This window comes from Citrus sinensis, chromosome 3 (genome assembly GCF_022201045.2).
Source record: "Citrus sinensis cultivar Valencia sweet orange chromosome 3, DVS_A1.0, whole genome shotgun sequence".
Lineage (NCBI taxonomy): Eukaryota > Viridiplantae > Streptophyta > Magnoliopsida > Sapindales > Rutaceae > Citrus > Citrus sinensis.
This window is the reverse complement of record NC_068558.1, coordinates 32,133,053-32,149,977: the sequence shown is the minus strand read 5'-3', so window position 1 is coordinate 32,149,977 and position 16,925 is coordinate 32,133,053. Positions and strand designations below refer to the sequence as shown.

The window sequence follows — 16,925 nt, the reverse complement described above, 5'->3', positions numbered from 1 at the left end:
GAGTTAAAAACACACGTTTTCCTGTACTTCTTTCCAATGGGCAGCTGCCATAAGCTGAATTCTCTGCAGGGCATCTTCAACAATTCCTGCAGTAGAATTACCATCCGATTTAAAATTATTGCTCTAGTCAAAAAACACTGCTTACATATAAGATTCAGAACTTGAGAATAAACCTGATAATGATTGCAGCGATGTGCATTGATCGGCATCTAACCATCGTACAAGAAATGGAAGCTTTGGTACGGATTGAAGCTTCTCACAATAGCTTAAGCGGAGGTAAGTCAACACAGAAATTTGGATGATGCTTTCTGGTATTCTCTCAATATTGGTTTTCTCTAGAAGCAATGTTCCTAGAGAGGACAACTGGCCAAGACATTCGGACAATCTCTGAAGATTTGAGCAACCACTGAGATCAAGAATTTCAAGAGATTTCAACTTACATAGGCTGCTTGGGAGACTCTTAAGCCTTTTACAGTCCGAAAGGTCCAAGTACCCCAGCCTAATTAGAAGCTCAATTGATGAAGGCAGTTCTTCAATTGCAGTTCCACTAAAAAAAAGGCAGCTTGTATTACTAGATGAGATCTCTGGAAGCCTCTTAAGTTTTGAGCACCCCGAAAGATCAAGTGTTGTAAGAAATTCCAAATTAAATATTCCAGCTGGAAGACTTTTCTTCTTCGTTATAGATGAAACATGTGTTTGGATCTTCCATTGAATTCGTAGGATCTAGTATGTGAAATAAATGGATCCCACATTTTTTCACCCCGCAGCACTCACACTTCTTTGTTATTGAAGAAATAGAATCTTACATAATGAACTCTGCTCTCAAATAACTGTATGTCGTGCGGATCACCATCTTTGGTGGTTTTCACTTTGAGCTCACAAGAAAATGAAAACCATCTGCCACAATCAACATGACGGTCTGAAAATGCTAAAATAGCACCAAATGCAAAGCCCAGTACTCTGTTGTTATTGAAGAAATCTGGGGGCATCTCTAAGGTTATAAAAGATCCCACACTTTGAAAATGAAACCACCTTGGAATTTCATTCCCAGCTAGTACGAAATGGCCTTGGTAAAACCTCTCTATACCAAAAAATCAAAATTTTAAACCCCAAATAAAAGGTATAAATTGTAAGGAGAAAGATTAAGACACACCTTTTCCCGTACTTCTTTCCAACGGCCAGCTACCAGGTCCACATGATCCATAGGCTGAATTCTCAAGGCATCTTCAATAATTTCATAGATTAACACAGCAATTCAAAGGGAGAAATAAAAGAAAGGAAGAAAACAAAAGAAAAGAGAAATAAGAATACATTCATGAAAATCTCAGTCTTCTTCGTTATAGTTGAAACATGTGCTTGGATCTTCTATTGAATTCGTAGAATCTAGGAAGCGAAGTAAATGGATCCCACATTTTTTCAGCCCGCAGCACTCACACTCCAAAGATGGAAAAACATTAAATTGGACTACCTCAGGAATGCAATTGCATTTCCAAAAACCATTAAAATCCTCTTCACAGAACAGATAGTACCCGAAATGTAAGTGATTTGATTCTATATAATTAACTCTGCTCTGAAATATCTGTGTGTTGTGCGGACTACAATCTTTGGTGTTTTTCACTTTGAGGTCAAAAGAAAATGAAAACCATCTGCCACAATCTACATGACGGTCTGAAAATGCTAAAATAGCACTAAATGCAATGCCCTGCACTCTATTATTATTGAAGAAATCCGGTGGCATCTCTAAGGTTATAAAAGATCCGACACTTTGAAACTTAAACCACTTTGGAATTTCATTCCCAGGTAGTACGATATGAACTTTGCCCAGGTAAAAACCTCTCTGTACCAAAAAATCATAATTTTAAACCCCCCCAAAAAAAAAGATTGTAGAAATTGTAAGCAGAGAGAGTTAAAGACACACCTTTTCTTGTATTTCTTGCCAACGGATTACTAGCGTATTCTGAATTCTCAGGGCATCTTCAACAATTCCTGCAGTAAAATTACCTTCCAATTTAAAAGTATTGCTCCGGTCAAAAATCATTGCCTATAAGATTCATAACTTAGAGAACAAACCTAAGAATCGTTGCAGTGTCTGGCAACCTCGTGCAAGGAATGAAGGCTTTGGTAAGGATTGAAACCTCTCACTATAACCTAAGAGGAGGTATCGCAACACAAAAAGTTGCATAATGCTTTCTGGTATTCTCTCAATATTGGTTTTCGCTAGATTCAATATTATTGGGTAGGATAATTGGCCAAGACATTCGGGCAATCTCTGAAGATTTGAGCAACCACAGAGATTAAGAACTCCAAGAGGTTTCAACTTACATAGGCTGCTTGGGACACTCTTAAGCCTTTTATAATCTGAAAGGTCCACGTACCCGAGCCAAAGTAGACGCTCAATTGATGAGGGCAGTTCTTCAATTGCGGTCCCCCTTAAAAATAACCACTTTATATTACCTGATGAGATCTCTGGAAGCCTTTTCAGTTTTGAGCAGCCCGAAAGATCAAGTTCGGTAAGAAATTCCAAGTTAAATATTCCAGATGGAAGACTTTTCAGGCTTTTGCTACCTCTCAGATTCAAGATAACTAGCTTTTTCATACGTGGCATCAACGTGGGATTTGGAATTTTGGCAGTTAGCATATTGCAGGCAGCATGGATTATCTGGTTTAACTTACTATAATGCTGGTCAGTCAAAAAAGAGGCCAAGACAATCGTTACCACGTATAATAATTTAATGTTGTTATTGAAAGATTCCACATGTATAATAAGATATGCATACCTTCACACAATCCCAAAGTCGTTCAATGTCACTATCAGGCACTTCAAGTAACACAAGTTTCTTTGCACTAAGGTTTGAAGGCAATGACTTCAACGGATATCCAGACCAGTGAAGATATTTCACTTCAGCAAATCCGGGATCTTGCAAATAAGATATCTTACATTTGTTCTCTCCATTGACTGATGAACTATAGAACTTTAAAAATCTCAATTTAGGCATCTTTGTGAAAGTATTAGGATTTAGACGGATCTTTTTTATTTGAGTAATGATATAGCCACAAACTCTTGTACAAACTTATTTTGTATAAACTGATGTGGCATGATAAGATTGGTTGAATTAAATATCACTTGGCCCACATGATTTGTTTTTATTATTTTATATTTTCATTCAACCAATGAATTAATGCCACATCAGTTTGTACAAGATAAATTTGTACAAGAGTTTGTGGTTGTATCATCACTCTTTTTATTTTTGACATATCCAAACAAATGCCCTCAATATTTTCTATCCCCTAAAAATAAATAAAAAAATAAAGTTAAAATCAAATGAAAGATGATATATATATTCCACTAGGGGTGGGCAAACGGTTCGGTTTTTGCCGAACCGAATCGAAAAAATTTGATTCGGTTCGGTTCGGTTCTATGAGCAAAAACTGAATGGTTTAAAAAATACTGAACCGATTGGTTTTAATTCGGTTCGGTTCAAAACCGTACTGAACCGAAAAACCGATCGGTTCGGTTTAATTCAATTACAAATATTTAAAATCAAATTTCAATTTCAATCACAAAATTCAAATCCCTAAAGCTAAATCACGATTGCATACTGTTGCCCTTGCCTCTCTCCCTCCCGCCTCTCCCTCGCGCCTCTCTCTCCTCACGGCGGAGCTCCTCAACGGCGGCACCACCCCTCGGCAGTATCTTCCCCCTCTGCGCGTGCATGGTGCGGTTCGGCTCAGCCCCTCTCGGTCTCTTCCTTGCGTCTCTCCCTCGCCTCACACCACGGTCAGCGCCTAGCACAGCCCCTCCCCTCAAGCACAGTGACGCCGTCGTTAACCCTCATCTTGGTTGCTGCAGCATCTGGAAGGTACATATGCTCCCTGGTCCAAACCTCCTGGCTCCTACCATCAGCCTGCGTCTTTAATCTTCACTGCTGCAGGTTATTTATTTATTTATTTATTGTTAATCCATGTTGTGGACTTGGTTAATAGTTTGAAGTTTATGTGGGGTTAAATTTGTGGAGGTGTTGGTGTATATTTGTTGTTGGCAGTGTGGAATTGTATAATTGTATATGTGTCGAATTGTAAAATAGTGTGGAATTGTTGGCAGTGTGGAATTGTATAAGTTATGAGAAAATGATCGTGAAATGCTTCTAATTTCATTGACTATGATTAATTTGGGAAAAAAGCTTTACAATGATTCCGTGTCTGTTTGTGTTTGAAAGGAAAGTTTTTGTATTGGTAAGCCATTCAGTGATTCCAGGAGCAGAATCACAGTAAGCTCTCCAGACGCAATTATTCTAAGCCTTTAAAAATTTGTAGACTAGTTTTTCAGTTTCTTTTAGATTTTCTCTTCTCACAGTTTGAGCGTTGCTCATGCCACTGTAAAATACAGGAATATGTGCGAACCGAACCAAACCAAACCAAACTAAACCGAATTTTAGAACCGAACCGAACCGAACCGAAATATTTCGGTTCGGTTCGGTTCTACAATTTGGTTCAATTTGGTTTGAGTTTTTTAGAACCGAACCAAACCAAAGTAAGTAACGTATTTAAGAAATTTGAACAAATATGATTTAATTTATGTCATATGTAAAAGTTTTCATATCAGTTCTAACAGTTAATTTTTGAACCCTATATTTTAGGAGAAATCTAAGAATTAAGGAATCTATAAGAGCTCCAATAAGCTCCGGAGTGAAAAATGGTTTGTGAGTGGATTACTATTATTACTTATATGTATTCTACAAATTATTTATGCTTGATAGTATGATTTAGTATCATGTCATGATTATATGTACTCATATTATATGATTGATTGAATAATGAGATGTGATTGCCAGATACCATATGTGTACCCTTCACCATAGGCTCTATGTATGTGTATTAAGAGTTAGATTACTCGGCCCTTGTGATGTAGTTAATTCCGCTGAGTATTGAGAGGTGTTTCCCCTACTTTACTTGTGCAATGATGATTCCAGCGAGTATTGAGAGTTATTTCTCCTAGATATTATTTGGTGCAGTTTTATCATGTATAAATATATGATTTCATGTTTACTTGTGTAATGCGTTCAGTGCGAAGTTATGTCATACAATTATGTACCATTTATTTTGAAAATATTCCATTATAAAATATATTCTCTGCCTTACATGAGTATTTTGCAAATAATACAGAGCCACCGAGAGTTCAAAAATAATAAAATAATAACACTGCTCACTTGCTCGACTGGGCTGGATTGGGCTGGGCCTGCTATAAGAATGTGTTACCAGTACGAAGCTTTGCTTTGATTATCCTATACACAGAGGGAAATTGAAATTGATGATGGCGTTGGCCGCTCAATCCCTGCTTCGGATTCCCCAACTCGGAAGGAAAAAATGTGGCAGGTTAAGCACTAGAGCGTTGTCACGGTTGATTCTATCGGATGATTCTGTTCGAATGGCAGTGAATGAGTTGAGGACTTCTAAGGTATGCTAATTCAAAGCTGATAGTGTGTATTACGATAAGATTCAACCTGTTGGTTAATTTAAAATAGTTATCTTCTTTCTTCTTCTTGCAACAAATATAATACTTGAGTAAGAGTATTTGCTTTTTGACTTTTGTGTTGTTAAGTGCTGATAATTTTATGTGAATCATGGCATCCTAGTAAGTTGTTTAGATGATTTAAACGTACGGCTTATTTGATAATGAAGTGTTGTGGATTTTATGTTGCAGCTACTGTAACTACTAAGAAAAAAAATTATTTTTACACTTAAAATATAAATATTTGGTTAAAAATTATAAAAATAAAAAAATAATTTTTTTAAAAAAATTGTAGACTAATGTTTCAATAAAAGTTTTTTGAAAATGGAATTTATATGCATTGATTTCTAAACCCCATATGCTATTAAGAATTTCTATGACAAAACCTCTCCACTGCATTACTACATTTTTTATGTATATGGGGGGCAGAGCAAGCTAAAGCAATCATGTTCACAAGTCACAAAGCATCAGCTTATCAAACTGTCTCAGTTGACAATGACATGTATTCCACTTATGGACCGGAAAAAATGATCTTTAAAGCTATCTCAGCGCTTCAACTGAAAGCATCTGCTAAGCCTGCTCCAAAATCCTACCTCCCCTTTCCCAATTGGCGGCTCAACAGGTTCCTTGACATTTGCTTTTTCACATAGTTCTTCAAAGGCATCAACTATATTTTGGAGCCTCGCAACAAATTCAATCAAGAGTGAAGCAAATGTCGCTAGTGACAAAGAGCTGGCACTTTCATATACTTTTGATTCCTGTAAGCCAAGCGTGGACTCAATATTATGAAACGACATCCGTGGCCACGAGACTGAATTTCTCGACATATTTTTTGAGGACATCCATTCTTGCATAGGATGGTACATGCCCATGTTTGGGTTATGGGCATCCCACACTGTTGAAAAAATAGCATATCAATATGCTATTTTGAGTGGGTCCCACTTAGTGAAAGTGAGAAATCTTGTGAGGTTCGGATTCTACTCCGTTAATACTTCAAAAGTGTTTTTTTATTTTCTTAAAATGGTGCTTGGGTGAATGAGAAATTATCTCTTAAAGTTCACCCTTGAAGTTGGAAATTTGGAAGGAAATGAGTTTTATCCCACATGGGAAAAAGAAGTCAAGGGATTAGTGTTTATATATAAACACTTAACCATGTATAAACAAGAATTTTAAGCATAGAGGCTTCACACGTGCGTGCACAAGGGGTGCAAATCCATAACCGATTTGGTTGAACTCATGTGCGTACGCGAATGTCAGCCCAAAATCACCCAAGCTTGCATGGCACGTTTTTATTTTCCTTTTAATTTTTTTATAACAGTTTCACACCTTTTGAATTCAAAAGATTAGTAACAGCTTCGCAATTATTTTTGGGCTGTTATGTAATTCAATTTTTGAATTGAATTGTTTAAATTCAATGGTTGTTACAGAAATTAAATTGCATATATTGAATTCCGAAATTTAATTTTTATGCTGCTGTTACGTACCCATATGAGTATAAAAAGGCACATTCCTCTTCTGTTTTTACACACACAAGAACAACCAGTACACAGAGAGCATTTCAAAATTTCTTTCCTCCTTCTAACGTTCTGTTTTTTATCGAGCTTCGAACACTGTTGTGGTTCGCCAGAATTATCAGTCTGTACTTGATGGATAATTCATGCCCATTGCATTCTGGGAAACAATTACCAGCAAGCCTAAAACACTACAGTAGGTGGTAAATCTGTTTTAAAGAAACCATGCTGCAGGCCTCGGGTTTATTTTCTGTTTCGATTTTCTTTTCCCTGCTGTTTTTCCAGTTGTTCATTGTGATTTCCAGTTGCTATTTTTCGTTGTTGTTTAAATTATATAGCTACTGTATTAAATTGTTATCTCACAGTTAATTTTCTTACACACACTTCGCTCAAGGAGTTAATCACTTTGTTTTCATCATCTTTGACTTCATTAAAGTTCTCAGAATCTTGCAGTTCCTTACGCTGCGCTACCAGCTTTCTGAATTGACCAGAAGATATGATTTTTGGTCTATCTTCATTTGCAACTCTTCTGCCGCCTCATGAACTTCAAATAGTATGCCTTCGGGGCTTAACCTTTCCATCTTCTCAACTTTGTCTCCACGCTTGCGTAATTCTTTAGCTCCTTCATTGCCAACATTTTGGAGCTCACTAGCAAGAACCTCTCTCTTGTCTGGTGGTGCCTGTTGAGAATTCAGGTTGTGAAGAATCAACAATTGATCCCAAGGCCTTACTGGCATGCCACTTGAACAACCATTTCCAAAGACCAGCTGATGAGGAAGGTGAGGTGTATCCTATGAGCTGGCAAAACTGTTATGCTGAGGAATATCAACATGTGAACTCTACAAGCTGGAAATTTCTAGAATGATTTCAATGATTGGTTGTGCAGCTGTCACTTTTTGTCTTATTCATTTTTAGCAGCTCCTTGAGCAAGCAATTGTTGTCCTTAGTTCAAGTATAAATATATGAAACAATTGTATTTTTATTATCAAGTATCTTAATAAAAAAGGAATGTTTGTTTCTCTGCTGCTTGCATATTCAAGCAATTCATTAAGAATTTAAGTTGGTATCAGAGCCTTTTTAAGCTATGGAAAGCAGCATAAATTCACAAACAAACATGAATCAAACACTGGAAAATCCAGACGACCAAAACTTGAATCAAAATCAACCAGAAAATGTTGATGACCAGAATCCAAACAACTACACCAGAAATATGACCATAGTGAATCCATCTCGTACCTAACACATCACCAGCAACACATATGTGTTCACTAATCCTATCAAGCTAACACAGAACAATTTTATGCTCTAGAAATCACAAGTGATTTCCAGCATAAGAGCAAATGAGCTCGAAGGCTTCATAAATGGGAGCCATATTTGTCCCCCCAGATGCTTCACTAATCCTGGACCTAATCAAACTACTATTACCACCACAAATCCAGAATACCAAATCTGGAAGAAACAAGACCATATTCTTCTGAGCTGGTTGCTCTCATCACTCAGTGAAGGTGTGCTTGGCACTGTGGTGGATTGTTATACTTCATGTGAAGTATAGACAACTCTTGCCAATCAATATGGTGTAAGAACAAGAGCTAGAGTTCTATACCTGAGAACACAGATTCAAACCACCAAAAAGGGGTCCCTTACAATTCATGACTATTATTCCAGAATGAAAACTATCCTAAACACTCTTAGAGCAGCTGGAAATAATATGACTGATGAGGACTTCATTATGTGTATTTTAACTGGAGTAGGACCTGAATATGATTCTGTAGTCACTAATATTAATTATATGCCAGAAACTCCCTCATTATCAGAAGTGTATGGAATGCTCCTCAGCCAAGAAACTAGAACTGAACAGAACCTCAGCACAGTGTCACTTGAGGCCAACTTTACACAAATGAGAAATGGTAGAAGGAACTGGGGGTATGGTGAGAGATTTGGTAATCAACAGCAACCTGGGATAGTCTTTAGAACCCCTGGTGGTAGCTCTGGAAATGGTGGAAGTGGTGGTCCTGGTCAGGCAAGCCAAAATGCTCAAGACAAAGGGAAAGGCAAGGCTGTTGCAGAAAATGAGGGCTCTGAGTCAAAGGGTCCATGCCAGATATGCTTCAAAATGGGTCACACAGCTGCTGAATGCTGGCATAGGTTCAAGAAAAATTATGTACCACAACCAAATAGGAGAAGAGGAGCATACATGGCCTCAGCAGAAGGACAAAGCAGCAATGCCTGGTACCTTGACAGTGGTGCAACAAATCATGTGACCAATGCCATTGGGAACATGAACTTGAACTCAGAATACCAAGGTAATGACAATCTCACTGTTGGTAATGGTAATAAACTTCACATCTCTCACATTGGTTATTCCATGTTACCTACTTACAATCCACACAAGCACATCAAACTAAACCATATTCTCTGTGTGCCTGATATTGCCAAGAACCTTATTAGTGTCTCTAAACTGGTTCTTGATAATGATATTAATGTTGAATTTCATAAATCTGTTTGCTTCATCAAGGACAAGAGCCAAGGGAATATTCTGGTGAAAGGAGTGGCTAGAGATGGACTATACGAGCTACTATGGATGCCTACTCATTTGAGTGGCAACAAGGTCACATATGCTGCTGAGTTATCTTCCTTTTCAGTGTCTGAGTCAATAAGTTGCATTAGCAATCCTATGTCAATGATGTGTTTCAATTTCAGTGTTGGTAGTAATGAGTCTGTCAGTACCAGTGTAGCTGAGTCTAGTGAGGCTGACAAAACAAGTAGTAGGAACCTTAGAACCAATGATATGGATCTTTGGCACCATAGGCTGGGGCATCCAAATTTGTCAGTTCTAAGAAACACTCTACTTTCATGTAATCAGCTCAATATCAATAAAAACATTTTTCCTTCATTTTGTAATGCCTGTTAGTATGGAAAGCAAGCAAAACTGAGCTTCAAAAGCATTAAAACCAAAACCAACACAGCCTTAGAATTGGTTCACAGTGACCTCTGGGGACCAGCACCTATCCCATCAACCCATGGACATAAATATTACATATCCTTTGTGGATGATAGAACTAGATACACATGGCTGTTTCCTCTAACAGCAAAATCACAGGCCCTCGACACATTCATTGTGTTTAAAACTCAAATAGAAAATCAGTTAAATCTGAAAATCAAGGCCCTACAGACAGACATGGGTGGAGAGTTTAAAACATTTTAACCATATCTAAAAAGGGAAGGAATAGCTCTAAGACACTCATGCCCATATTTACATGAACAAAATGGAAAGGTAGAAAGAAAACACAGACATATTGTGGAAACTGGTCTAGCATTGTTAGCTCAAGCAAGAATGCCTTTAAAGTATTGGCAAGAAGCCTTCAGCTATGCCACCTACCTCATAAACAGATTGACCTCACCTACACTCGAAAACAAAACTCCATTTGAGCTGCTATATCTCACTAAACCAGATTACTCACAAATCAAAATTTTTGGATGTGAATGCTATCCATACTTGAGACCCTACAACAAGCATAAGTTTGACTTCCATACATCCAAATGCATACTGTTGGGTATTAGTATCAGTCATAAAGGCTATGTTTGCATGCATCATTCAGGAAGAGTCTACATTTCAGCTAGTGTCAAGTTTAATGAAAGCTCATTCCCTTTTCAAAATGACTCAAATTTCTGCAAGCATAGGCTCACTGACCAAAATATGTCACCCACAGTCCTTGAAAAGTTTCAAGTTGTGTCTTTTTCCACAAGTGTCCCCTCTGAGTCAACACAACAAAAATCAGCTCATAGTCAATCTCAGGCCACTGCTGGAAACTCAGAACAGCTCTCTAATCCTATTCAAGATGAAGCATGTGAGAATTTGAACCTCAACTCTATGTCAGACAACCAATCCCCTGCTCAACTCCCATCAAACTTCTCAGAAGAAAACTGCAGCTTGCCACCTATAACAGAACCAAACACTCAAGCCTCCGACACTCAAAAGGAATTACCTTTACATCCTATGTGAAGGACAATATTTGTCCATGAGGTTCCTAAAATCGCAACTTTTGTGCAGTAAAATTAAAACGGACGGCGAAAGCTCTAGAAACCTCGGATCGGCTTAATTCAGAAACGAAAATCAAGAAGAAAGATTGAAGTTTAATTACCTCACTTGCAGTTTCGAAAACGACTTTGTGAGTTAGGAGAAAACGACTGAAAATAGCAAGCTATGAACATTGTCCAGAAAATACAGCTCTGCACGAACAACTTCTGTTTTGCCACGATCTGAGATCCTTAAAGCACCCAAATTGTGATGCCTCTAATTAGTCCACACTTAGAAATGTTCTAGAAGTTCAGAGGATTTGGAATCTCGAAATTTCGTTTAGAAATGAGAAAGATAATGAAGAAACATGAATGCTAGTTCATAATCATTCCTTCCACCAAATAAAGCTACCATTATCTCTAATAATGGCACCAAACATTATCATGTCCTAGACCCACCCACTTAGCTATTATTTATTGAAAGTGATCTTATCACTTAAATAAATTATTTAATCAAATAAATAAATAGCTAAAATAATTAATTTCGTAATTAATTAATTAACCCCATTTTGATAAAATCAAATGGTTAAATGTGGGCTCATTTTGTGATATGTTCTAATGCTTTCTCTTAATCCATGTTAGATCCAATAAAAGCCCAAAATTCTAAACCCAAAATTGGTCTAGAAGTCCATAATCATATATGAACCCGAACATGTCCAAAATGGTCATTTTACGTGCTTGATATTGCGTAATGTTTAATGGAGGATTTATGAAATTTATTTTGTTCCTTAAACTATTTATGGAACATCTAAATTTCTATCTTAAATCATATTTAAGATATATTTATATATATATATATATTCATTCTCAATGAATTATAATATAAATATTGATTTTCCTAAAATTAGGAATTTTAACTTCTCATTTTCTAGTAACTCCTTTTTTCATTTCTATTTAGTGTGTGACCTTTTAGGTTATTAGTTATAAGGTAGTAGAACTATTTTAATGATAACTCTTTATTCATTAAATGATGCTAAACTCTTTAGTCATCAATTAGAACTTTTCTAATGACCTTAAGATGCATTGCTAATACGCTTTACCAATATTGATCTTAAGGTTTCTACAGGTCATGAGTGACACCTAACAGTATATCACAACTATCCAAATAACAAGAATTGTTGGATCTATAGAACCTATTCCATTGTATCTCTATGTCTTGGTCTCTTCATCATCCATGTCCAGAGAAAAGCACGGCTTATGGTTTATTATGTTAAGTAGTTATGCTTTATCTCAAAATAAATCTAAATGAACTTGACATGAAAATATAATTTGAACTCCTTCAAATATATTTCACCTTGGCCAAGGATTTCTCATGCCAATTCATATTATCTCATAGGGACATCCTTTTTGTATATTACAAAGTGATGAATTCCATATTGGCCATACACTTGTCTTCATACATAGCCAACCATGACAGCTATTGCTAGATCTCTTCCGTGATTAGGAATCAATCATTATGCTTTCACATATCAGAGATGTCTATGTATAAGACATCTGTTATGCCTCAGGTGTAAAGACCATTACTAAACATAGTGTCTATTACAATGTATAATAAGCCATTAACACTCAAAACCATATGGCTTACTATATTTGGTCAAGTTCAGTAAACTCGTTCTCTCAACAAGTACCTATGCGTTTGACTTGACATCTCATGTCAATGATATGAAACTCACCATCCATTTTAGTATCACATACTATAAGGAGTCATAACACATACTAGTGTTTATAGGAATTTATAATGTCCAATCATAAATCCACCACTAGGAACTATTTTAGAAGTATAGTACAAAGGATGCACGTTTCATATTCTCGACAAACTCGAGAATGTGTTCCTTAACTATTTTACTTCTTGGACTATATTCATTAAATTAATTTATGAATATTGATAACTTTGCCATTTTATAAATATCAAAATGCTATTCAAATACAATAATTTCCTAAATAATCAAACACCATTTGATTGGCCTTTAAGGCATATTACTAATAGAAATGGTCTTCAACATAGATTCCTTAATAAATTTTAAGAGAGCTAACAAAAAGTGGTTATTTAGAGAAATTGAACAAGGGATGGTGCCTTTATTTAATTTATTAATAAAATGCATCTAGAAACTGATGTAGTCAAAAAGGCGTCCTTTGTTATAATATGCCTTTAGGGCATATTACTAACACTATGATCATAAGATCAAAGGCAGGAATCTTTAAACCAAAAGTCTACCAAACATCTACTCAAATTGAAACCTCTTTACCCCAAGACTCAATTGTGGCATTGAAGGACCCTAAATGGAGAAGAGCCATGGAAGATGAATACAATGCCTTAATCAAAAACCAAACCTGGACCTTAATACAACATGACCAGAACTACAAACTCATTGGAAACAAGTGGGTGTACAAAGTGAAGGAGAATCCAGATGGTACCATAAATAGATACAAAGCCAGACTTGTCGTGAAAGGTTTTCTACAGACACCAGGACTTGATTTTAATGAGACCTTTAGCCCTGTGGTCAAAGCTGCAACCATTAGAATCATTCTGACCTTGGCTGTGAATAATGATTGGATGTTGAGGCAAGTTGATATAAATAATGCATTTCTGAATGGAGAGTTGACAGAAATAGTGTACATGCCACAACCTGAGGGGTTTGAAGACAAAAGAAAGCCAAATCACATTTATAAACTCAAGAAGGCTCTTTATGGCTTGAGACAGGCACCCAGAGCCTGGTTTGACAAATTAAAGAGTGCTCTGTACTCTTGGGGGTTCAACAATTCAAAGTGTGATACCTCACTATTTTTTAGAAAGAACAATGCTGAAATGGTTATTGTACTTGTGTATGTGGATGACATAATTGTCACTGAAAGTGATAGCAAAGGAATTGAGGGTGTGATAGGAAAGCTAAGTGAAGCTTTTGCATTGAAAGATCTAGGAAATCTGAGCTACTTCCTTGGGATACAGGTCATAAGAAATCATAATTCTATTATGCTTTCTCAAGCTAAATATGTCCAAGACTTGTTAACTAAAACTGAAATGGAGAGCTGCAAAGGAATAGAGTCTCCATTCAGCACATTAGAGAAGCTAAAGAAAGGAGAAGGTGCCAAGCTTGACAACCCTTCATTCTGCAGAAGTGTTATAGGAAGCTTGCAGTATGCTGTTCTAACAAGACCAGAACTTACTTACTCTGTCAACAAGCTGAGCCAATACATGTCTGACCTAAGACAACCTCACTGGATAGCCTGCAAACAAGTGTTGAGGTATCTAAAGAACATTGCTAACATGTGTTTACAATTCCAAAAGTTAGAACATCTTGATTTAGTAGCCTACACAGATGCTGACTGGGCAAGTGATCCAGATGATAGAAGATCAATAAGTGGATATTGTGTGTTCCTAGGAGATAATTTAGTAGCTTGGAGCTCAAGGAAACAAGGAATGGTAGCAAGATCTACAGCAGAGTCAGAGTACAGAGCCATGGCTCTATGCACCACTGAAATCACTTGGATTAACTCTCTGTTTGATGAGCTGAAGATTGAAATGCAAAGAACTCCAATGATTCTGAGTGATAGCACAAGTGCAGCAGCAATAGCCACAAATCCTGTGTATCACTCAAAAACAAAACACTTTGAAATAGATCTGCACTTCATTAGAGATAAGGTTACTCAAGGAGAGCTGGAAATAAGCTTTGTGGCCAGCAGAGACCAAATTGCAGATGTTTTAACCAAACCATTGCCTTACTACAAGTTCAGTCAATTTCGAAGCAAACTCAATGTCTTTGACAAGACCTTAAGTTTGAGAGAGGGTGTTGAGAATTCAGGTTGTGAAGAACCAACAATTGATCCCAAGGCCCTGCTGGCATGCCACCTGAGCAACCATTTCCAAAGACCAACTGATGAGGAAGGTGAGGTGTATCCTAGGAGCTGGCAAAACTGTTATGCTGAGGAATATCAACATGTGAACTCTGCAAGCTGGAAATTTTTAGAATGATTTCAATGATTGGTTGTGCAGCTGTCACTTTTTGTCTTATTCATTTTTAGCAGCTCCTTGAGCAAGCAATTGTTGTCCTTAGTTCAAGTATAAATATATGAAACAATTGTATTTTTATTATCAAGTATCTTAATAAAAAAGGAATGTTTGTTTCTCTGCTGCTTGCATATTCAAGCAATTCATTAAGAATTTAAGTGTGCCTGCACATTAAATTTGCAAACCAAACATATATCTAAATCCAGACTCCAAATACTTGCAGCCTAACACAAAATTTAGAATCCTGAATGTTTTTGCTACATATTTTATTAACTCACTCAAGAATGAAACAAAGAAATGGAGCTTACAAAAAGGAATCACCACAAGACATCTGCTGCTAATACACAAGAGTGAAGAGAAAAATTACTGGTTAAGAACAACAAAATCACATGGAAATGACTTGGCAACAGCTAAAGAAAGGTAAATCAATTTCAAACTTCGTAAGACAAAAACTATTTAATTTTGTTTGCTATATAATATGCAGATGCAGATTTATACATTCAGTAGATTATAAGGATGTTTTATCTTCTCTTTTCATCTCTTATTTCTAGAATCTAGACCTTTGTTTCTCACAGAAATTATACATGGAATGAGGGCCATATAATAGAAAGAGGTCCGTGACAAGGCAATCACAATTTGTTGTTTGTTCTCTATGCTTTTTCATACCCTTCCTACCTCTCACTCATTTTTTTTTAATAAACTTAAATAAAATAAACCACTATGAAAGAAAGTAAATTTTAATAAACCTAAATTAAATATAATACTCATAAATTCTACAAACTTCGACTTGATCCAGACTTCTTCAGCTTTATTGCTAATGTTTCCTGAAGTATAAAGTTTCAAGGAAATTTGATTCATTAACTGCACTCTTTAATTAAGTGCCTTGCATCTGAAATTTTTTTTTTTTTTCAATTTATTTCTTCACATACCATGTAATTCCCATTTATTTGGAAAGTGATAGCGTATATATAAAAAATTTAATTAAGATTAAGAAGAACAAAATAATGCTACCAAACCAGCATGCATGAATATATACTATTCTTTTGAATTGCAATACGGGAACAAATAAATAAATAAAATGCCAATTAACCAAATTTGATGGCAATTTGCAGAGTGAATGGGGAGAAGAAAAGGGGAGTTTTGGCATTTGAGACCATCAAAGCTGTGCCGACAAAGCTGAAACTATTAGTTTGTGAAAGGAGTTCAAGGATCGCAATTCAAGTGCTTCTGATTGAGAAAAATCTGGTGGGGATATATGCCGATTAAGAGCTGGTTTGCACCAATTATCAAGAAGAGGGACCAGCAAAAGATTGGAAAGATGGGACTAGAGCTAAACTTCATTAGTACATTGAAGCTCAGAAACTCACTATTAATGACTGAAACGACTTACCTAGATGGGCTGCTATTACTCCAAGAGAAATATGGTTCACTAGACATATTTGAGATAATAAAAGGATCCTTGAATGACACTTTCATTCTCCAAGTACAGATTTGACCATAAGCCTAAGTTGCTAAAACAGCAGCTAAAGCAATAGGAAAAAAGCCACTTACCTGTATTTCAGAAAGTACACATCCGTGCATAGCCATGACCATGAATGCACAGTGTCTCAATGCACCACTTTAACATAATTTTTCCAGGGATAATTGAATGACCTGTAAGGGCCGTGAGGTGGCTCCCATACTGCGAACTCCATCTGCAGAGTACAAGAGTACAAGAGATCCTAACTTTCTGGTCTGTCAAAAGGACAGGCCTTGCAGGAAAGAAAAAGAAATAAAAGATGATGGAGTTGAGGAAAGAACCAGCAAAGTTACACTGATTATA

General features: G+C 36.5%; 3 protein-coding genes across 15 annotated transcripts in view; 1 reads left to right on the top strand and 2 right to left on the bottom strand.

The window, feature by feature from the left end:
- Positions 1-16,925, top strand: part of LOC102626669 (uncharacterized) — a 160,017-nt gene that overhangs the window by 5,299 nt on the left and 137,793 nt on the right. The window lies entirely within an intron of this gene.
- The window catches only part of LOC102616865 (disease resistance protein RPV1-like), a 160,119-nt gene that overhangs the window by 15,764 nt on the left and 127,430 nt on the right, over positions 1-16,925 (bottom strand). The window lies entirely within an intron of this gene.
- Positions 1-16,925, bottom strand: part of LOC102629947 (disease resistance-like protein CSA1) — a 30,568-nt gene that overhangs the window by 1,056 nt on the left and 12,587 nt on the right. The window contains exons 5-11 of one of the 7 annotated variants that reach the window (XR_008052750.1): positions 2,778-16,797; positions 2,071-2,680; positions 1,919-1,986; positions 1,312-1,837; positions 1,154-1,224; positions 174-1,081; positions 16-86 (exon numbers count right to left, since the gene is read on the bottom strand). Coding sequence is in view for 1 of the 7 variants with exons in the window: in XM_052436205.1 (XP_052292165.1) it covers positions 16-86; positions 2,071-2,680; positions 2,778-2,996 (900 nt within the window). In the remaining 6 variants the exon portion in view is untranslated. Of the gene's footprint in view, positions 1-15; positions 87-173; positions 1,838-1,918; positions 1,987-2,070; positions 16,798-16,925 lie in introns of all 7 variants that reach the window. The other 6 variants (XR_008052752.1, XR_008052753.1, XR_008052749.1 and 3 more) reach the window with 6 other exon arrangements.